This window comes from Lissotriton vulgaris, chromosome 2_1, assembly GCF_964263255.1.
Source record: "Lissotriton vulgaris chromosome 2_1, aLisVul1.2, whole genome shotgun sequence".
Classification (NCBI taxonomy): domain Eukaryota; kingdom Metazoa; phylum Chordata; class Amphibia; order Caudata; family Salamandridae; genus Lissotriton; species Lissotriton vulgaris.
This window is the reverse complement of record NC_141687.1, coordinates 166,726,930-166,748,994: the sequence shown is the minus strand read 5'-3', so window position 1 is coordinate 166,748,994 and position 22,065 is coordinate 166,726,930. Positions and strand designations below refer to the sequence as shown.

Below are 22,065 nucleotides of genomic sequence, written 5' to 3'. Positions count from 1 at the left end.
AGTGTATGATAGAGCTGCGCTACGCAGTGTCGGTAAGGTGTGGTCCCAGGATCGCATGGCGAAAATCAATAGAATTGTGAAGTGGCCGGTGGAGGAAGGAAGTAATCCACAAGATCAAAGACAGAGAAGAGATGTAGAAGGAGAGACATTAGATGGCGAAGACCAAGGAGGAGAAGATGTGCACGGGGAGAAAGAAGATCTGGAAAGGCCGAGTGTGGAGGGGACACCAGCATGTAAAGAGGTGACGCCCAGGAGAAGCGAACCGGGTCAGCGGAGAGAGGAAGTGGTGAGTCTCGCAACGGAAGGTGTCCGAGAAGCCTCCACACCGGTAAGGCGTACACGTGCGGGAAGAGTGGTAGTCAGGCCTGCACATCTCAGAGACTTTGAATGAGAGGACTATTGAACTTTGAACTGTATTAAAATGTATAAAAAGGAGGAGATATGTAGTGTTAGCGCTCTAGCTCCCCAGGGGTGCACGTGACGCAGCACGCCCGAGCTAGAGCGCGAAGCCAGTGCGCATGCGCGAACGGCGGTTCGCGCATCAGAGCAGCTCGGAGCGCGGATTGATAAGACGCCCGGCGTCTTCCTGTAATAATTAATAGTTTAAATAAACAGCTCTTGCCTACGATAAATCGGTCTGGTGTCCATATTAAGGCGCAAGCAGGAACTCCACAAAAATCTATCTGTTGTATTAAGATGAAGCTTTGGCACGGTAAACCATTACCGTTTTTAGTTAAAAGAGATAATCATATTTTCACATGATGTTTGTTGCAAGATTTAGATTCCAACGGTTTTCAGGGCTCTGCTCGGTGCTCTGGCTCTTAGAGCCCAGCCTGGCTCGGCTCACCCTGATAATTTGTTGACTCGTCCATCTCAGGTACTTCTTTCAATAAACTCCCACAATTACCTGCTACTCTCCGAAACTTCCCTGCCCGCCCACTATCTGTTCTACGACCCCACTCTGCTCCTCCCACATCGGACTGCCCCGCCCCCCGAATCGCTGCCCCGCCCACAATCCCTCTAAATTTCCTCGGCTCCGCCCCATACTCTTCTCACAGCTCCGTATGGCCCGCCCTCCTGTCCTTCCCGTCTCCTGAACTAAACGGCTCTCGCCCGCCCCTCTCTATTCGTGTTCCCACCTCTCTCTTCTCGTAGGTCCCGCCCTCCTCATTTTCCCCGCCCCTCACACCTCTCTTCCGTTCCCCGCCTCCCCTCGCTCTCCTCCCCGGTACCGCCCCCTCCGCTCCCGAGCTGGGCCTCAATGATCCCTCCGCCGCCGCGACGCTCTCTCGGCCGCTCTGCTGAGTCTCCCGGGCCCTGTGCGCTGATTCCCCGATCGTGGTCCGCGGCGCCGCCTGCCCGGAGCCCCCTGAATCCGAGGGGCGGAGAGGACCGGGGCGGTGACAGCCTGTCACTGGCGAACTCCGGAGAAGCAGCGACAACTTCGTGGGGCTTCAGGGGAAGAGCAACAGTGCGGCGGAGGCAGCAGCCGCCGCGAAGAGGGGACGGGCACGGGCCCTGGGCGCCTTCAGGAGCTGAGACCACTCCACGGCAGCAGCACGTTTCCACGGAGACACCCGGAGTCCAGCTGGAGAGACAACTGCTTCAGGGTGACACTGCAACCGCAGGAGAAGAGCAAAGAGCACCTCCACGGCGCCAGTGCCCCCGGGCAGGAGGCTCCAGGGGGAAAGTAGCGAGCCGGGGCGGTTGGGAGACAGCAACTCCACGCTGGCACAACACCACCCACGCTGGCACAGCACCACCACCCACGGGGAGAACAAAAGCGCAGCTGTCCCCTTTAAATGCTCGGTGTGATAACCGCACTTCAAAAGGACACCGCCACCCCTCTACGAGAGCAGCTCCACAGGGGCAAACCAGTCCAGGAGGGCACAAGTGCGCAGGGCAGGAGAAGCACTTCAGATCTAGGCGAGGAACAGCGCTGACTGTAAGTTTACGGGAGGGAACAACTTACCCATGTGGTCAGTACATGCAGTGGAGAACAGTAACTACACAGGGGGTCAGAGTTCAATGAGCGAATCAACAAACTCATAAAGGGGCCACATCGCCAGGGAAGGAAACCGCGACTTAAAGGGAAAAAATTGCAGTTCGCCAGGGTGGCATGTACACCACAAGAGGAAAAACACATTTTCAAAGATCACTATAATTTAAGCGTGGAGATCAACGAGCCGACGGATATAAAAGACTATAGAGGTCGAGGAAGACCAGCAAATCACACCTGGGAAACAAAATCTTTATGAGTGAAAAACTCCACCAAGGGATAGAGAAAATCCTCAGGAGATAATTCCAACTGGGGAAGAAAACTGAAGTAAAGTAAATAATATTTTCAATAGTGGACAGCAATTCTAGAAAAGGGAAAAATAGCTTGGGAGCAGGAATCACGATCTAGTAGGAGAAAAACAGCTTCACGTGTGCCCTGAGAAATTCATTGAAGAGGACAGCAACTGAGGGCCCAAAGAATGACTTGAGTTATCACAGCTTCTGAGGAAGGGAAGAGCATGTCTGGAGATAAAATTGTCTGATAGAGATCTTTGGTTTATACAAGGGGCTCACTGATGTACTGGTGATTTCTAACAAGGGGCACCTTATCGTGGGAGAAAACAGACAGCATGGGAATGCCAAGTATCTTGAAAGGATAGTTGCAGGAGTGCAGCAAAAGCCTCAGGATCCCAGGGTGAGGTGCGGCTCTGTATGAGAGAAGCAGATTTCACGGCAAGCGAGCTTCAGAGATGTTGTAACCAAACTAATAGCTCTGTAAATCCAGGAGGAATTGAAAAGGGGCCCCACAGCTCTTCCCTCGAGGTAGAGCCGCTGCCTGGCCCTGTTGCAACAAGTGTGGGCGAGGCAGGGACTTGCCTGCTGCATATCATCCACACCCCAGAATCCCTGTGCTGGGAGTTGTGGGGAGCGCCTGGCTCAGACTGGATTGCGGGACTATATGTCCTTCAACTAAGGGGCTTTTCCAAAGCCTTTAATGTTAGATGTTGCTCAGTGCTGGGTAAGGAGACCACGTGGCCCTGGTTTGATAGTGCAGGTTTTGGCTTTGCCCAGCCATTGAGTTTACTCTTCCAGGACCTGACTCCAGACCATTCTAATGATGGGAGAATTGGCAGAGCCTGATGCCGGTGGAGGCTGAAGGCATGGCTTGGAAATCCCTTTGTTCTACCCCAATATCTCCAGGTTCCTCTTCCTCTGGTAATGGTAGTGCATTGAAAGTTGACGATGTGTGTTTTTTCTAATTTTATAAGATATCTTTTGGAGCGGGAAGATGTGCTATGCCATGTGCATGGTATGGCACTGGAATGCCCAGGGTTGAAGAATCCGTCCTTCAGTGGATTAAACCGTGTCTCAAGGGCCACAGGGTTCATCTCCTGATGAATTTAACAGTCTGCAAGAAGATAAGTATATATCTACGCTACATATTTGACAAAACACCCAGATGGGTACATCACCAATGGGAACGGCACCAAGGTTCTAAGTGGTACGTTATAAGTCATATATAACATCGACCAATAGGCCTGGCTCCATTGTCTTCTCCTGCGGATGGTGCAAAGTTCTCTTGGGATGGCAGTCTCTGTACACTGACGGTTGGGGGCTGCTCTGGATTGCCGAGCGCTATGGACGCCCGTTGCCCAGCGCTGCAGTGGGCAGTATGAGTAGCTCCCAGCGGCAGCTGGTAATCCTCTGGCCCTGGTTGCTGATGGCGACTCTGCAGGCAGGACTTGGGCACACAGGTTTGGTGCTGGCAGCAGCCGTGGAGTCAGAACGCGCGGCCTCCCAGAAGGCACTGATCCGCGTGATCCCACTGAGGATGGATTCTGCAGAGAAGGACAACTTGACCCTGGAGGGAGTGTTTGCCAAGATGGCTGAGGTGACCCCAGCTGAAGGGAAGCTGCTGCAGGTAAGTGTCTGAAGCGCAGGTCACAGAGGGAATGACACCTGCTTTCTCTTGTGGGAGGTGTGCGATCTCAACACATAACTAAGTGTGTTGACCATGTGGCAATCTTTAAATACAACTGTAGGTTTTTGGTTCTGGGGCTTAGATTGTACTATTCATTGTATTAGGATACTTAGGGCAGTTGGTTTTTAGGGTGGGCAGCACACTGTGTCTGCATGCCTCCCACGCTTTCAGTCCAAGGCCTTCACTTTAGAAACGTTTGTAACTTTGTGCATTTGTGAAACAAACCAATACAGAAGGCTCCAGACTGTGCTGATTTGATAAGTCAGAACAGAGTCTTACACACCCATCCTAGCTCAGTGGTCCCTCGGAGAACGAAGCTGGTGGGGCTGCCAGCGAAGGCTTAAGTGCCAAGATGCTCCAGATCATAGGCCTTGGAGGGCTACACTGTGGACCATCTGAGTGGGCACCTTGTCTACTGCTGCTATTTGTTTAGCCTGTAAGTCCCTTTTTGAACTCCCACTGGACCTGCTTAGCCTTTGATCATTTCAAGGTCAATAAAGTGCAAAACTTTAGTGGTGGTGAGGGTAACGATGCTTGTCTTTTAGTTGCCTAAAACAAGCTAAAGCCCCTCCCTCCGTGTTCCTTTTAGCCTCTGTTGACTCTTTAAGGCCTTTTTACCTCGTTTTTACTAGTCTCCAGTCGATAATATAACGTTGAGCTTTAGTCCCTCTTCCATTTGTTTGATGCAAAGCGTGCCGAGTTTGTCTGTAGGTAACTGGATCCAGGGATGGCTGAGCGAATCCCAGCGCCTCTATTTGATGATATCGCTTGAGCCCTCTGCGACTCAGGACCGATGCAGTGTGTGCCCCTGACGTCTCCTGCTGTCTGCTGACAGACGTCAAACCGTAACCACCCCTCCTTCTTAATACGAACAAAAAACAGTCTGAACGTTTTTTTTTCTTCGATTTCAGCGTCTGCATAGCTGCATCAGACAGCTCTTGGTAATGTTTTGTGGTTTTGCCTAAATTCACCCAGTGATTTTGGAAGAAGTTGATTGGTGCTTCAATTTTTAAAAACTACTGTCAGGCTTAAATATAGTTGTGGTTAATAAAGAGCCTTGGGTGTATAGGTCAACCCGTTTCTGTAATGCCTTTTCTAGGAATTTTCTTCATAAATTTATTGGTTGTTTTTTAAAATTGTTTTTTATATTTGTTTCTAGGTATCTCTTAAAGAACATTTTCAGGTCGGCTTTGTAACTGATGTGTGTATATATGATTTGATGCACTTTTATATTTTTTATCTCTAAAGCCGAATAAAGTTATATTGATTGATTGGTGCGGGAAAGCATCTAACTATTGCAGAATGTGTGTGAAATCACCTATATAGTGCTTGCCGCAGAACCATCTTTGGTGAGATGAATTCAGGGCTGCCACTGGTCCCCGAGGAGCCTCTTCTCTCCAGCCGGTCCTCGGTTTACGACAAAAGGGTAAAGGTAGAAATACCGGCCGGAGTGCACAGGGCAGTGTGCCTTTGAAGCTGGGCGAGGCGCGGGAGCTCCCGTGTCCTGCAGCACCTGGGCCTCGGTCAGTGGCTGCGGCTAAACTCGCTCCACCTGGCTGACCCCACGCTTGCAGCGCTGGGCTTTCCTTTGACATATTCGTTTCCTGGGGGGAGTTTTAGACCTCGTTTGTTTCCGTAGACACGGTTGTACGAACTCGCATTATAATAACTTTATAAAGAAAGCATTGAGTGTTGTGGCAGATCTACGCCGTGCACACCGTTTACGTTTTTGTGCTGCTCTGGCAAAAAAGAATCCGCTGATGCATTGGTAATCTGGTGCCGTAAACAACCCTCGAGGTAAAAAGTCGGGTTGGCACAAAATCAAAGAAGTGAAGCAAAACCAGGGCGCTATTTGTTTAGGGGTGTGGGAAGTTTTTACTCAATCCTGTGAAGCTTCCTTAAAAATGACGCAACCTTTCTGAGGCTGGTAAGTGATAAATTGCTGAAAATAAGAATCTTAAATAGCAGGGTTTGTGGGATAAAAACAAACCGAAGCTAGCATTTAGTGGGAGAGATTTTTTGTAAAACGCATTTTGTTGCAAAATATTCTTCTGCGAGCAAGGTTATGCAAACTTCGCACAACGTTGTAACTTTAACGATGTGCAAAGTTTGTAGACTATGGGGCAACGTAAGTATCGCCCGCCCCTGGATTGTGACGAAGCGAAGGCAAAGTACAGGCTGCAGGCTTGGTGACAGTTGGTGATCTGAAGTCAGAAAGGCAAATCTCGGCGTGAGCTCGAGCGCCCAGAGCACCTTCAGTGAGCACGTGACTGGTGAAAGGGAGAAACTAGCAACGTGAGGCAGGCAGTTGGTGCAGAAATGTGGGTATGCTCGTAGGTCTATACTCTACTCTATGTAGAGAGCCAGGTAGGCTCTACCATATAAGGTAGCAACACTCAAGCATCCAATCACCCCTCAGGGCGGGCACGCCCCGAGGGTATAAATAAACCCGGTAAAGACCGCTCGTGGTCTTCCCGGCAACCTGATCACAGAGTGTCTGTCAGTCATTTACTATTAGAGCTGAGGCCCCCGTGTTACATGGCACATCACCACATTGGCGACGAGGGTGGACTGCCCTGCGCGTGCTGAACACGAAGAGAAGTGACGGCGCATCACGGAGCCCGCTCCCGCTCTGCTCCGGTCAGTGGCCTGCCCACGCGCCTTCCCGTCGGAAGCGCTTTCAGCTGGCAGGGCCGGGACCGCAGAGCGCCTAGGGTGAGTGCGCGATCATTGCCCCCCCTGCGAGCGCCTCTTAGCCTACCTGGCTGGTTGTCCGGGCGACGGCTGCCTGTGTCGAGGCATACGCCGGACCGAGAATCCGGCTGCTGAGGCCGGTGAGGCTCCGCGCCACGTCTCTGACCCGCCTTATGCGCACCACGCACCTGTAAGTGCGTCAGGCGACGATCACCACGCTCCTGAGCATCTCCCTCAGACGACGCTCTCCTCAGGAGTCGCTCTTCTTGTCAGCTGCCTAGCGCGAAGAGCGCGAACGAGCGTGAGGCGGCCCCCGGTGGCTGCCAGTGGTACTGCACGCGTCAATATCACTAAGGACCGGCGCGAGGAGCGTGACAGTGCTTGTCTACCCCACACCAGGTGTTTACTGAGCTAAATAAAGTGGAAAGAAAAAAAAAAAGAGGAAATAAATTGAAAAAATACAATAATAAAAATAGATAAAGGTCACACCATGTCCCTGGAGGAGGGAGCCCCAGCGTTGCAGGATGAGGCACCAGCACCGGCTGCACAGCCTTCCCCACCTGTCCAAGCAGGACACATCCCAGCACAGGCTCAAGCCGCAACACCCGGCCCGCAGACTAGCCATCATACCCATTCAGGCGCGGCGCCGTTGCCGCCGTTCAGTGAAGCGTCTGACCCGGCCACTGCAGCAGTGAGATGGAAGGCGTGGGTTCGCAGGCTGAACCATTATTTCAAGGGCACCAGGGAGACAGATGGCGAGGTCAAGAGGTCCCTTTTGATCCTATACGGCGGAGCAGAGATAGATGAGCTCTTTGAGACGCTCCCCAACACAGGAGGTGACAGCGACTATGAGGCCGCGGTGGCCGCACTAAACACACACTTTGACCCCCAGCTGAACAACGATTTCGAAAAGTTTAAATTCAAACGGGCGTGGCAAACAGGCTCCGAGTCGGTAGACATGTTCTACGCAAGGCTACGCCGGCTGGCGAACACCTGCCCGTTCACGGACCCGCGTGAGGAAATTCGGGATCAAATCATTGTGGGGTGCCGTTCAAAGCTGCTAAGGAAACTAATCCTGCGCCAACCAGGGATTTCGCTCGATGAGATCTTGATTCTCGCAAGGTCACATGAGCTGTCAGAAGTGAGGGCTGAGGAAATGGAGGCGGCGCTACACACCCCGGTAGCTACCCCCGCACAGACCAAGCCAGTGCAGATCAAAACGGAGAGAGTGGAAGCAATTCACCGGAAACCTGCGGCGAGTCGGCCGCATCAAGTGACTACGACAAGGAATCAGTGCGGGTACTGTGGAGAGGCCCACTCCGCCACCGCAGCGTGTGCAGCAAAAGGGCGCACGTGCTCCAAATGCGGCAGGATGAACCATTTTGCGAAGGTATGCCGAGGGGGAAAGTACAGGCCGGCAGTGACAAGGCAGAGAAACATACAGAGGAGAGTTCATCAAATGTCGCTTGAAGAGGATGCCGACCCGCCACCAGACAGCCATGCTCAAGAACGGCCTCAGTGGTACGAGGATGATGAAGACGACGAAGTCTACGTCGTCTCATACGTAGGCAGAGCATCCGCAGCGTCCACAAGGAGAAGACCCCCACCGATGTGTTCAGTCAAGGTGGATGGCACAACAGTACAAGCACTCATAGACACTGGGGCATCTGTGAATGTTATGGACTCCGAGCAGTACAACCAGATGATGCCGAGGCCTGAACTGGTACCGTCCCAAGCGAGAATATACACGTATGGAGGAACAGAGCCCATGCCGCTGCGCGGAGTGATCACGACAACAATCAGACAAGGGGAATACTCCACTGTAGCTAAGTTCCACGTCACGGAAGGAAGGAAAGGTACGCTACTAAGCTGCCACACCGCCGAGGACCTCGGATTAGTATTTTTCGCTAATCAAGTGCACCAGTCACATGCAGAGTTCTTGATGGAGGAGTTTCCAGAACTGTTCAGAGGACTAGGGAAACTTAAGAACAAGAAGTTTAAACTACACATAGACAAGTCTGTGCGACCGACAGCCCAAAGGCACCGGCGTGTCCCGTTCAATCTGCGGCCGCAGGTGGAGGATGAGCTGAGGAAGCTTGAAGAACTCGGTGTGATCGAGAAGGTGACCGGGCCCACACCGTGGGTCTCTCCACTTGTCGTGGCGCCCAAGCCCAAGCAACCCGGAGCTATACGGCTGTGTGTGGATATGCGTCTGCCAAATGTAGCGGTGAAGAGGGAAAGGCATATCACCCCTACCATGGATGACATCATAGCGGACCTCAACGGTGCCAAATGGTTCTCCAAACTCGATTTAAACGCAGGTTACCATCAGCTGGAGCTTGAGCCAGACAGCCGCTACATTACAACCTTCTCCACACACGTCTGGCTGAGGAGGTACAAACGACTAAGCTTCGGAGTGTCCTCGGCAGCTGAAGTCTTTCAAAATGCAATCAGAGAGGTGCTATCCGGACTGAGTGGGGTCATCAACTTGAGTGATGACATCCTGGTGTACTCTGGATCGCTTGAAGAGCATCACGTACACCTGAGAGCGACCCTCAAAAGGCTATCCGAACAAGGCCTGACACTTCACAAATCCAAATGTGCCTTCTACCAGGACTCAGTGGACTTCTTCGGTTACATCTTCACCCGAGAAGGCCTGAAGGTTGACCCCAGGAAGGCCGAAGCCATCCGGGCTGCCAGCACCCCGCGAAACCCCACGGAAGTCAGGAGTTTCCTTGGGATGGCAACGTATTGCGGGAGGTTCATCCCCAACCTTGCAGACCTGGCCGAGCCACTGAGGCTACTCACCCGCCATGACCATAAGTGGGACTGGACAGTGGCGGCGAACACGGCGTTCCAAGCTATCAAGAACAGCCTCCTGGACACCACAGTGATGGCGTATTTCCAGCCAAAGAGGAAGACTGAACTAGTGGTCGACGCAAGCCCGGTGGGCCTGGGAGCGGTGCTCCTTCAAGAATACGGAGCTGATGTCTGGAAACCGGTGGCGTACGCCAGCAAGGCTCTCTCGGACACCGAGACCCGCTATGCACAGATCGAAAGAGAAGCCCTGGCAATAAAATGGGCGTGTCAGCACTTTCACTTGTACCTATGCGGTCAGGAATTCCGGGTGGTAACGGACCACAAGCCCCTTGTGCCCCTATTTGCAGGATCAACGAGGCTGGCCCCTCCAAGGATCGAGAGGTGGGCCGTCCAGCTACAGGGCTACAACTTCCAAGTCATCTTCCGCCCGGGGGTCAACAACCCAGCGGACTACCTGTCGAGACACCCGGACTGCACCAAATCAGCCACTAGACTAGAGGAAAGTCAAGAAGCGGACGCCTTTGTGCAGTGGATCTCAGAAAACGCGTGTCCAGAGACAATGACACTGAAAGAAATTGGGGAAGCGACAGAAAGAGATGAAACACTATGCCGAGTCAAGCACGCGCTCAGGGGGAACCAATGGGCGCACTTCCTGGATGGAATACATGGGCTCAGGCCTGAAGTCAGTCACGCCCGCCAGCAAATGTGGCAGATTAGGAATGAACTGAGTGTCGGGGATGAAGGTGTGGTCCTTCGAGGGCATCTAATAGTGATACCGGAAGACCTCCATCCAAGGATTCTGTCCCTCGCTCACGTCGGGCATCAGGGAATGGCCAAAACAAAGGCCAGGCTGCGGTGCCGGGTCTGGTTCCCGGCGATGGACCTCAAAGTAGAAGAGATGGTGAGGGCCTGCCACGCGTGTCTAATCACCGGAGGAGATCCCGCCCCGGCCCCTGTCATGACGGAGCCCTCCCCGACGCTGCCCTGGACCAACCTGAGCCTGGACTTCGGGAGTTTCCCGGATGGTCGCCATACCCTGGTACTAGTGGACTCGTTCTCCAAGTTCCCGGTGGTGGAGGTAATCCCCTCCACAGCTTTTCCCCAAGTCAAACGGAATCTAGACAAGATCTTCGCGACCATGGGATTGCCGGAGGAAATTAAAACAGACAACGGTCCTCCCTTTCAAGGCCGAGACTTCCAAGCCTACTTGGAAGCCCTCCAAATCAAACATCGGAAAATCACCCCCGTGTGGCCGCAGGCCAATGGAGAGGTGGAGAGGCTTATGAGGACCATTAACAGAGCCCTGAGGATTGCCGTAAGTCAAGGAGAAGATCCGGAATCCGCTCTAGACCGATTCCTGGGAGCCTACCGACAAACGCCCCACTGCACAACCAAGTGTGCCCCGGCCCATTTACTGTTCAAAAAGGCCCCCAGGGACATTATCCCGTCCGCAAGTTCGTGGACACCACCTGAGCGAGATGGGGACGCCATTCAGTCCAGAAGAGATGTAACCAACCAAAAGGCTAGTGCGGCCAGACGTGCGAAGACATCAAATCTACAGGAAGGAGACACAGTAGTGGTCCATGACCGACACCCCGGATGGAAGTATAGGACCTCCTATGAACCGGATTTGTGGACCGTTGAAAGGATCAAAGGAACCATGGTGACTGTCAAGAAAGGTGAACAAAGAGTCACGCGAAATGTGTCATGCTTTAAACCAGCGAGGGGAGGAACAGAGGACCAAGGCGAGGAAGAAGAGGTCGGGCCACGACAAGCCGGGCTGTCTCCAACAGTTTCATCATCAGCGAGAGGGTCTGATGATCAAACGTCGGTCGGAGACCAGAGGAGAAGCCAAGACCCGTTGCCGTTGCCGTGCGCATTGGCCGACAATTCCCCGACCTGCAGAGCGCAAGGAGACGTGTCCCCGGCTGGGGACACTCAATCACCAAAGGGCCGAAGCCAAAGATATAACCTTCGGCCAAACCCTGGCCCAAGCCACAAGTTGCGGGACTTTGTGTGTACCTCCCCCTGAAGACCAAGAACTGGTGATGAAGCAGACTGAAATGAAGGAGGGATGTAGAGAGCCAGGTAGGCTCTACCATATAAGGTAGCAACACTCAAGCATCCAATCACCCCTCAGGGCGGGCACGCCCCGAGGGTATAAATAAACCCGGTAAAGACCGCTCGTGGTCTTCCCGGCAACCTGATCACAGAGTGTCTGTCAGTCATTTACTATTAGAGCTGAGGCCCCCGTGTTACATGGCACATCACCACACTCTAGACAGACCATGTGTTTATTCAAAATAAGGAACTTTGAATTGACCATAGGCCAGACGCCTGAAACAGACCCCATGTTTAGGCAGTAACTAATCTACGCCTTTAACGAATATGCTTCAGATGCCTGTGTAATCAGTATATTAAATGTCATATTGTTACTGTGCACGCGAAGTTGCCACTTCATCTGATGCGAGCCATAACGTGTAGGCTGGAAGTCTTTGTTATGTCACTTGTTTTTTCATATTATTAATTAAATGCAATGGCTGCCATGGATACTGTCCTAAGCTAGCAGGGCAGATTGTGTCTCCGATCGCATCGTGGGTTTCCTTGGGTGAGAGAGAGAGAGAGCCTTGTGAGCCGTGGGGTTTGCACCCTTCCCCAGCACGCGCACCCTTCTTTCACTATATGCTAAACGTGACCTCTGAAACATGTTGGAGCACTGATCAAATGCATAATGGTCGATCACGTGCCGACAGCGGCACTATCCAACACGACACCCCTCTCCCCAGCACGCAGTGGCACACGACAAGACGGGCCGACTGCCTGGCTACCAATGGACGGAGCAGCACTTGCTACCACCCTCTGCTACAATGCACAGGCCGCAATAAATTGAACAAACATTCGCTTTGTGCCAGAACTACAATGGAAAAGTTTGGAAACTTCTAGCCCCGACTACCTAAATGTGCTGTAAATACCATACTAATTGCAATGGTGCCCTATAAACAGTGATACCAGGGCCAGACTGGCCGTAGCGGGCATCAGGCGTTTTCTCGGGAGGCTGGAAGGGTGGGGACCTCTTTAGTGGGGGTGGGGCGGGGCTGGTTTCGCAGCAGTGCTGCAATTATGGGCGCCCAGTAACAAAAGCAGAAGTGTTGGGTGACATTTTAGTTAAGCAGCAGTGCTTCAGGACTGTTCCCCCCCCCCCTCCACTAATCCCCCCACCTCACGCCGGTCCCATAAAATTGCCATGGCTGCTTTGTGTTCTCAGTTCGGCCCTGAGCGATACCCAGTGAACAGAAGTACAGTGAGAACCTCCAGGATTGTTGTCTGCCTTTGTAGCAGGTGAAACAAGTTCGATCTTTGAAGGACTTCAAAGAGGGGACCTACGATTCTTAATTTCTTAGCTAGGCTCTTTGAAATAGGTGTGCCTTCAATTTCTTCCTGACATGGTACTGTCTTCTTTATCTTTTGGTTGCCACCTTGCTTTGTGTCCTCATGGCATCTTTTCTGCCTTTTTTTTCTTATAAATCTTTTTATTGCAAAAGCATGCCTTGCATTTACAATTACTTATTTTACCCTCAATTTGCGTCAAAGTGACATTCCGACAGTGGGTGATGTCAGTTGGTAAAACTGTACAAATCGTATCCCTCTTCATCTCCTCTCCCTGCCCACCCGTCTCAGTCATCAGCACTCGTCAACCCTCCAATCCTGTCTCGCTCATGTCTGCATATCATCCCCTGAAATTCGTTCCATTTCCCCCAGATTTTTGTCCTTTTGTGTGGGCAGCCTCTACTCTCTCTGCAAGCATGCACCGCTCCATATCTGCTCTCCATTCTTTCAGCGTTGGCACCGCCCTCCACCTCCTATCAATATTGCGCTTAGCAACCATGAACCCCAGTGTGACGCAAAGGCGCTCCCCGATGGCTAAATCAGACTCTCCCCCAGGGCTTTAAGTGGGCCGGGTCTCAAGGGGTCTGAGCACCGGCAGTTTTTTAAAGGGGGCCTCGAAACTGGTCTCTATCGGGCTCTGTTTTGAGCCCTGGCACAGGTGGTCTGTTTTTTTCTGGACTGCAGTGGCAGCAGTTTGCTGTAACTGCAGTCCGGAAAAAAGTGCCAGGGTGCAAAACAGCCCGATAGAGAGCCATTTCGAGACCGCAAGCACATCGATGTGTGCTCCCCACACTGCTCACTTCTCTCTAGTGGAGAAGTTACGGCATGACGTCATGCCAGGTGAGCCTTGTGGGGGAAGGGAAATCCTTTAAAGAGTCATTTTCTTTCTGGATTTCCCTTCCTGAAACACAAGAGCAGCAACATTGTGGTAGGGTCTGCACCAGGGCTTTAAGCTGAAGCTTTTTCAATATTATATGTAACAAGCCATATTTGCAGCTTATTTATCTTATGCAACTAATAACCATTGACAAAGCCAATAGTCCTTACTTGTTGTAGGTATGATGTTACTTGTTGTATCACATATCTGGATGCAATGACAGAAACCGCAAAATACAAGTCAAGTGGCACACTATGCTAAACACAGATTTTTAGCGAAAGTATTTTAAAGCCACGCCCCTAATTACATTGGCCACGCCCCTTCGAGAGACCCCCCAGTTTTTTCATCCCACTTAAAGCCCTGCTCTCCCCATATGTTCAGGAGACGCCACTTTGGCGACTTAGACGCCTCTATAATATACATTGCTCTCGTGCATGTCAGTACCGCATCCCAGTAACCTCTTTTCAGTCTTGACCTTTCATTTGACAACCTACTATGTTCTGGTTAAGGTTACCAGATGACTCCATGTCACAGAGCTTGCGGCGCTCCAGTCCTAAGTTTTCCGTTAACAACCAAAAGATTTCTAGTAAAAACCAAACACATCTGAACAAGATGATTTGTAACGGGAAACCCAGGACTGGAGCATTGCAGTAACGAAGCAATCCGATAAACTTTCTTCATGAAGCTATGGTCTTTGGATACTTCCTCTGTATCAGTTGGTCTGATACGCCCGAAAATATTGATTTATACCAGAAAAACTCGGGCTGGTCTACTGGAACCATGGATCAAAGTGGCACAGTCACAATATCAGACAGTGTACAGCCTGTTTTAGCCAACACTGAAACTTTCTCATGGACAACTAAAAAATGCCTCTTTGAGCTGTAATGGCATACAGATCAAAATGTTGAAATCCATTTAAATACCTGAAAAACGCAAACTTAAGAACCTGGAACTATTTTGCAGTCCCAAATCTCCAAATAGTTTTGTGACAAAACCGACCCATCATGCTGTCCAAAACTCATAACCAATTATTAGCTCCAAAACGAAACTAAAAAACAAGTACTGACCAAGCCAGTTGGTTTGGCGTGCAATGTCAATACTTCTTAAAAGCTGCAGTGACAAAAAAAATCAATTAAACAATTTTTTTCTGTTTAGAATACATTTTGTATAAGTAAAGTAGTTTTATAGAGCACACAGCTGCCCTAGCAAGGGGCGTCCTGGCACTGATAGCAGCAGAAGGGTAGCAGACGGCAGAAATGGTCTGTAATAAAGTAGAGGGGGGAATCTAATTGTGAGAAGTTGGCATGGTATACCGGAGCACAGGAGTACTCGCGTTATCTCACCCACAGGAAGCGTGTGCATATGTCTCAAAGTGTGTCGGGTTGCGTCGTCGAATCCTATGGAGCCTGGAGGAAAGATGCTGCAGGCGACCAGGAGAGAAGTGTCTGGGTGGATCGAAGATGAAGAGGACCTGAGAGCCGAGGGGACAGAGTCTGGGTCACTAGCCAGTGACCAGGAAGGAACCAGGCGATGTCGCAAAGCAATCGGGTGCTGTCGTGAAGCTTGTCTCTGCAGCCACGTGGACCAGGAGGCGTCGACGACGATCAGGAGTCAGGCACAGACTGTCCCACAAAGGCTCTCGCTGTCGGCGGTGTCAGCTTCAGGATTGGAGTCAACAAGCCTTGGCAAAGGCAACCCGCGCAGGAAACTAAGTTGGCTTCTTATTCAGACCAGCAAGGTCTGAGGGGCTGCTTCTTTTGAGGGAAGCAAGGGCCAGGCTGGAGCAACCAGACCAGTGGTGTAAATTCAAAGGTTCATTGCCAAGATGGCCACTAGCCAACGGGCAAGTGACCGGGCAGACGCGTCAAGCAGGAAAATGCAGAAGGGCCCCACGCAGAACTCGTGGAGTGTGCAGGGCTGATCTTCGGTGAAGATGATGCTCTGGGCTGGGGCTTCTCAATCCCCAATGCACAGCTTCGAGGGTGCCTCGGGTGCTGCACAATTAGCAAGTCGCAGACTTTCAAGATGGCCGGTCTCTCGTCGCCTCCACGGGTCTCAGCTCTGCTGGGACTATGGATCGGGCTGTTGGATGTCTGGAAGTCCGGTTCTCATCAGGCTCTGTTCTCGGGCTCCGGCGGGAGCATCGACAAAGCAAGCCGTTGATCGGTGGATGGTGCCTGCTTGAGCAGGGTGGTCACTCCTTGACCACAAGGGAGATTCTTCAGTCGTCTTCTTGCTAAGTAGATCGTCGAAGGTCCAGAGTTTCGTTTGAGTTTGTCAGGATTAATATAAAGTCTTGGGACTCAGCTCCTACCTATATACCAAATCTAGGGGCTGGATTACCTGCTAGATCCCTCCTATGGGTGGGACCAGGGAAGGGGGTGGTTACACCCCTTTCCATTTTTTCCAGTTTCGCGCTAGAGCTGGGGCTGGAATGCCCCAGCACCGGTTTGAAGTGGACCATGCATGGGACACCTTGTGTGCCCCAGGCAGTGTCTCATTTCTTTCAGCCCTCCCTGCCCCAATACACAAAAGCCTGTTTGGGGTGGTGCAGGCACATCCCAAGGCAGGAAACCTATTGTCCAAGCCTCCCTCGCTGGAAGGACTCCCAGCAGCAGGAGGTCAGACTTGTGTCTGTGGCAGCAGCATCCCTTTTCTGATGCTGAGGCTCTGGTTAACTTTAACCGGGAATAGTAGGAACAACATGTCTTCTCCCTCTAGAAGGGTGGAATGCTACCGGCAGAACTGGGGAGGGGGTAGTATTCCAAATCGTATGACACCTTACTCAACATGTTTTGATAAAGCCAAACCAGAATTAGCATTTAAACGCAAGGTTCATAATGCACTTAAGAGTATATGGTATGGCAATATCTTAGAACAGCTATAAGGACATGGTTCCGAAAGCTGCAGACAGGCTCAGCTCATGCTAGAGCACCATCTCACATAAAACCAAGCACCCTGCCTCGTGGAGGCCTGCCATAGGAGTGACTTATAGGTGTATATGTGTCTAGATATAAGGTTAGATATAGGTATACTATATCTAAGCAAGGGGTGATTACACGACCTTGCCCCAACTGAGTGATCAGCCAGTTGTGTCAATGTGAGTGGCTAGCCAGGGGTGGCATAATACATACTGCAGCCCCTGGTAGGCCTTGGATGCACTTATGCCCTGGGTACCTATAGTACACTGTACAGGGGCTCATAAGGTGACCCAGTATCCAATTGGAGATGTACCTAGGGTACATGACGTCCATTTTAAAGTGAGAGCAGATAGCCTGGGGCCCTGATTAGCAGGATCCCAGGCCAACTAAGTCAAAAAACAGCTAAACACTAGACAAAAAATATGGGGTAACCATAGTCAGGTATCCACCTTCCTACACAAATGACCTAAGCAGAAGCACAAATGGCAAACAGGAGGAAGTGAACAGCAGAAGAAGGCCTATGGTGAAGGAAAAAGGTGGGTCTTGATAGCCTTACGAAAAGCCAAATAATTATCAATGCCCAGAATGTGAATAGTAAGTGAGTTCCAGAGTTTATCTGCCAGTGTGCGAAAGGAGCGCTCAGCATCACATAGCCTCCTTACCCAGGGAACAACCGTCGGGTGATGGCCTGTTGAGTGGAGTTTGCGGGTGGGGGTATATGATAAAAGCAGATTGGCCAAAATGCCAGGCGAGGAGAAATTCAAAATCCTAAAGGCAATACAGAGAGACTTTAACCACTCGTCTGGCCACTGGTAGCCAATGTAGTTGACGAATAGCACTGGTGGTGGGGCAGGATCTAGGAAGGCCAAGGAGAGTACTGGCAGTGACATTTTGGATCCTCTGCAGTCTCATAATCTCCTTATGTCTGATGACTCACTGCATTTTTGAGATGTAAATTGTCCCCAGTGTACTGAAGGGCTAGCACTGCATAAAAGGTAGGATGATACACCACGCACAATTAAAAAGTCAAGGGGAAGAAAGGTCAGGGCTATCCAAGGTAATCTTTAGGCAGCAAAAAGATACAATAAATAACTTGGGTGTCTAAAATGTGATACTGGGATCCGTAGGACAATTCCGTTGGTATGGGGACCATCACAAAAAGAATCCAGTGTATGCCTGGTTAAGCATGACAGATGTAGACATACTCTCATACCCCACAAAATTAGATGTCATTATAGGGTTGTCTACATACGCCCGATAATTTGGTAGCAGGGCAGATTGGCTTGATTGATCTAGTCGAGAGCACTTCGGTGGTCATTTTGTTTCTCACCTGTTGGTGAGCTCAGTTGGGATCAGCGTGTAAATAAAAATTCCTGCAGAGATACCTGTTAGTATAAGTTTTATTCTGGGGTCAAACGTTGTGGTATGTTTAAAAACTAGAACGTGGGAATTTAAGGGGCTGTTATTGTTCCCAAATACCCCAAGTTGAAATGTTTCAGCCGTCCACCTGGACCCACATGGACCACAGCCTTCCTCGGGACTGTGATCCCTTGGTCACACGACTCATATGCACCCAGTGTATGCAAGGCAGAAATGCATCCAGTCATTCTCTATAAAGTATACAGACCTGGTATTCCAGGTGGATGTAACACTGTCAGGTCAAGCTGGTACCCATAAAGTGGTTTACTTATACCCCATGGTTTGAATAAAAAAGATAAAAAAAAATAAAGGAGTCGCTCCAGCTGGTAGGCACTAATATCCCATGGTTTGAATAAAAAAGATTTTTAAAAATAAAGGAGTTGCCCCAGCTGGTAGGCTATCTGCAGCCTCTGAGGATCTGTTGACGATCATCCATAAGAGACTGAAAATCTTGAATGTGCTGAATCTAACATGGAACCTAGGGAATGGTGAGGGGCTGGAGTAAGGCACGAGGGTTAGATAGCTTATTCAACGGAAAGAGCATTACTAGAGTTAAGTTGCTTGTTGTTTCATTGGAGACTTCTAACCATAAATTCCTATTACAGATGAAAACCTAATCAGGGCAGTCTGTGCAGGCGAAGGCCCCACTAGTGGATAAGTGGGGATTAAAGGCACTCCAAGGGGACCCAGGATTGTTAAAAAAAATTAATAATACTTCAGCATTGCCTTCTTGAAAGTCTTTACCTGTCGCTTGTGAAATTCGGAGCTCATCTGCTCCAGCTAGGAAATTGGGTTGAATTCGGAATCATGCCTTGTGAGTGTTTATGTTGGCACAATCCTTCCTTGAAGGGAAGATATGAGGAAAGAATCCTGTATGTACTTCTTGTGATTACGCCGTGACTTGCCCTTTGAATTTATCTTGACTTACCCAAAAGAAAGTGATCTGCACCAGGCCTTCGAGGTTGAATGCGAACTGGTTGATCATTTGAGGTGTGACTGGCCTCGTTTTTAGGTTTTGCCTCGCCGAAGATGCGCTCTGCGCATCTTTTCGGCGCAGGCGAAATCCTGTTGAGTTGCATAGTGTGGCTTGGTTCGGCCCTCGTCCTTGATTGGCTGGCTCCGTAAACGGAGCCTTGCCATTGGACGAGGGGCCTGTCCGTCAATGCCGGACCAGACACGGGGGCGTTCCCGACATTCTTTGGCTTTTGCCGACGTCACGGGACGCCGGGAACGCCCCCGTGTCTGGTCCGGCATTGCCGGCACTACTGCATCCTACCACTTTGCCCTCTTGCGCACTAATGAGGATTTATGGCGAGTCCACTAGTCCTTAGTATTGGGAAACCCTTTCCCCATTCGTTCAATAGCAGAAACCGCCGCCGTGGCTTCGACAGCGCGACCAGAGCCAGTGGGCTCGTCAGGAGGGCCGCGCTGCCATTGGGTGGCCCAGGGAGAGTTGCCGCGCAGCCATTGGCTGTTCCCCGGAAGCAGAGGTCCGGCCCGCCGCCTGGTTGTGGGCGGGGCCGGGAGGACGTGTTGTTCCGCTTCCCCCTGCCTGGGGGAAGCCTTTGCGGGAGTTGCCGGTCTCCCGTGCCCAGAGGGAGACCGGGGAAGAGGAGAGGTCGCGTCGCCGCTGCTGGGGGCTCCCGGCGCCCCGGAGGAGAAGTGGATCGGGAGCCTGGCGGCTCCACTCGGGAGGACGACGGCGGAAGGAGAAGGCGGTGCTTCATTATGAGGAGGAGACCCGCCGCCGCCCAGCAGAGAGGCCGCCGCCCGGAGGAGCCCGCCCAAGAGAGCCCGGTGAGTCTGAAGGGCTGGGGAGGGCTCCGTGCGGCTGCTGTTGGTGCCGGAGAGCGGCACATGGGCGGGAGTGGAGGTAGGGCGGCCCGTGGGTGAGCATTAACAGTTGGCTCCTTCTTGTGGCTTTAATATGAGCTAGACATCTTAGGTGAAAGTTGCACCCGCCCGGAGGCGAAAGATCGGCAGCATCAGCCAGCAGTGCACCACTCTTGCACCGGTCGGTGCTTGCTGCGTTTGGGTGTCACTTAACTCCGTCCAGGCTGCCAGGCACAGGAGAGAGGCCGCACGGCAAGTGTCACTCGATTCTCAGCATACGTGAAAGCTGCACCCGCCCGGAGGCGAAAGATCGGCAGCATCAGTCAAGTGCACCACTCTTGCACCGGTCGGTGCTTGCTGCGTTTTGGGGTTTCCTAATCTCTTCCTTCTGTGACACACCAAAGACTCACCTTTAAAGTCGGTGCAGATGAACCAGTCCAAGTGTTTTACAATGCATTCTGGAACTTGTTGGCATCGTTGTCGAGGTTTTCATCAGAGCACAGGTACCCGAATGCAAAGAAAACCCCCAAAGACAAGATCAGCAACTTCCTTATGGGCTCGGAAACTCGAACATTCTCTACCGCAGGTGCTTCCCCTCAAGCCACGAATTTCCATCCAACCCCTTCCTCTTATGTCAATGTTTGCTCCCCCCCACCCCCTTTAGCAGGTCTTATGTCTTTCCTCCCACTGATCTTTCCCTGATTCCCTCCCCTTTTACCACTGCCCCTTACCCTTAATCGCACTGTGCATTCCCCCGCTACTCACAGCACACCAGCCCCTCCCGTGTACCCCACTCCCCTGGTTCTTTATCTTTCTTCACCATCCCTCCCTCATTTTCATTCACCTCACAACTCCCTCCCCAATAGCGCCTCTCACCTTCCCCTGGCCACGCCTCACTCTCTGGGGCGCAGTGTGTGCTCCCCGGGACACCAACTCTAGTCCATCAGGTGCAATCCGCTCTCCGCCCTACAAATTCCAATATATGCCCTCTCCCAGCCTTTGGTACTGTATGTGTCCCGCCCCCCGCGTACAGAACGCTCAAGAATCCCGGTTCCGCGCGCGTGTAGCTTATCCAGACCAGAAGGTTGCTTTGCATCCTGGGACTTGCAGTCCCATTTATTCCAGAATGCACAGGTGCAAAAACACTAACGGGTCACATCCTCGGCACCCATAGAACGGGTAAATCTGAGCACTCGCTAAGGATGTGCTGGCTCGTGCCCTCAGGTAGCCTCTGTGCACCTCTTACTCGGAGGTGCAGGGTGTACTCTCCTCTTACCTAGACTGACTTAGTTACTCTTCTCTCAGTCCCCACGGGTAAGGCTGAGAACCTCTTACATGGGCTCCAGGCAGCCGCCCGCAGATCACCATAGTTTAAAACACAGCTATTCTGTTGCACTGTCATAGTCAATGCTTTATTGTTTACGTTAATAAAAACCATAACAGTATCATCATGACAGAGAAACGGTCAAACAATTTGCAGGCATTTAAAATATTTAAAAAGACGTAACTATTTTTCCTTTAAGAAAAAAAACACAGTTCATATCATGTTGCACTATTGATGCGGCCCCGTCACCCCTCAAAGCAGGTGGACACGGCCCCACACCCGGGCCTGGAGGAGACCCGCAGGGGGCGCACCCGTCTCTGGATGTGACTAGGGTCGATTTCGGTGGGACGTGTACATTGTCCACCCCTGAGAGTCTTGGAAGGGCAGTGACCACCGCTCTGTGCAGGTGTTATACGTGAGAGGCTGTCTCTGACACGGCCCTGCTGGTCTGGAGGGCCCCTCTCTGATGCTCGCGAGGGAGTCTCCCTCGTGGGGATTTGTCCTCCGGGTGTAACAATCATTTCTCCAAGTGTCTCTCTGTCGCTCTTGCTGGTTTGAAGTGTCCCTCTCCGGGTGGGGGGGGGGGGGCGCCTTTCAGTGGCTCTCACTTGTGTGGCAGTCTCCCTTTGTTGGGCTGTCACTGGAGTGAGCATTCTTTTGGTACTGTGGGAGTACCTCTCTCGGGGTCTCTTTGGGTACCTTGGGAAGTCCCATCTGGGGCTGTCACTGGAGCGGGGAGTCCCTCGTTGTGGCTCTCACCGGTGTGGGAGTTTCCCTGGAGTGCTGCCGTGGAGAGGGGGTGTCTCTGGAT

The 22,065-nt window shown here is 51.6% G+C and overlaps 1 protein-coding gene across 2 annotated transcripts in view; it reads left to right on the top strand.

The window, feature by feature from the left end:
* Positions 1-1,235: 1,235 nt before the first annotated feature.
* RNF43 (ring finger protein 43) overlaps positions 1,236-22,065 on the top strand; it is a 515,152-nt gene continuing 494,322 nt past the window's right edge. The window contains exon 1 of one of the 2 annotated variants that reach the window (XM_086954646.1): positions 1,236-3,919. In XM_086954646.1, coding sequence (XP_086810772.1) covers positions 3,671-3,919 — 249 coding nt within the window. In that variant the 5' untranslated portion in view covers positions 1,236-3,670. The remainder of the gene's footprint in view (positions 3,920-22,065) is intronic. The other variant, XM_086954645.1, reaches the window with a different exon arrangement.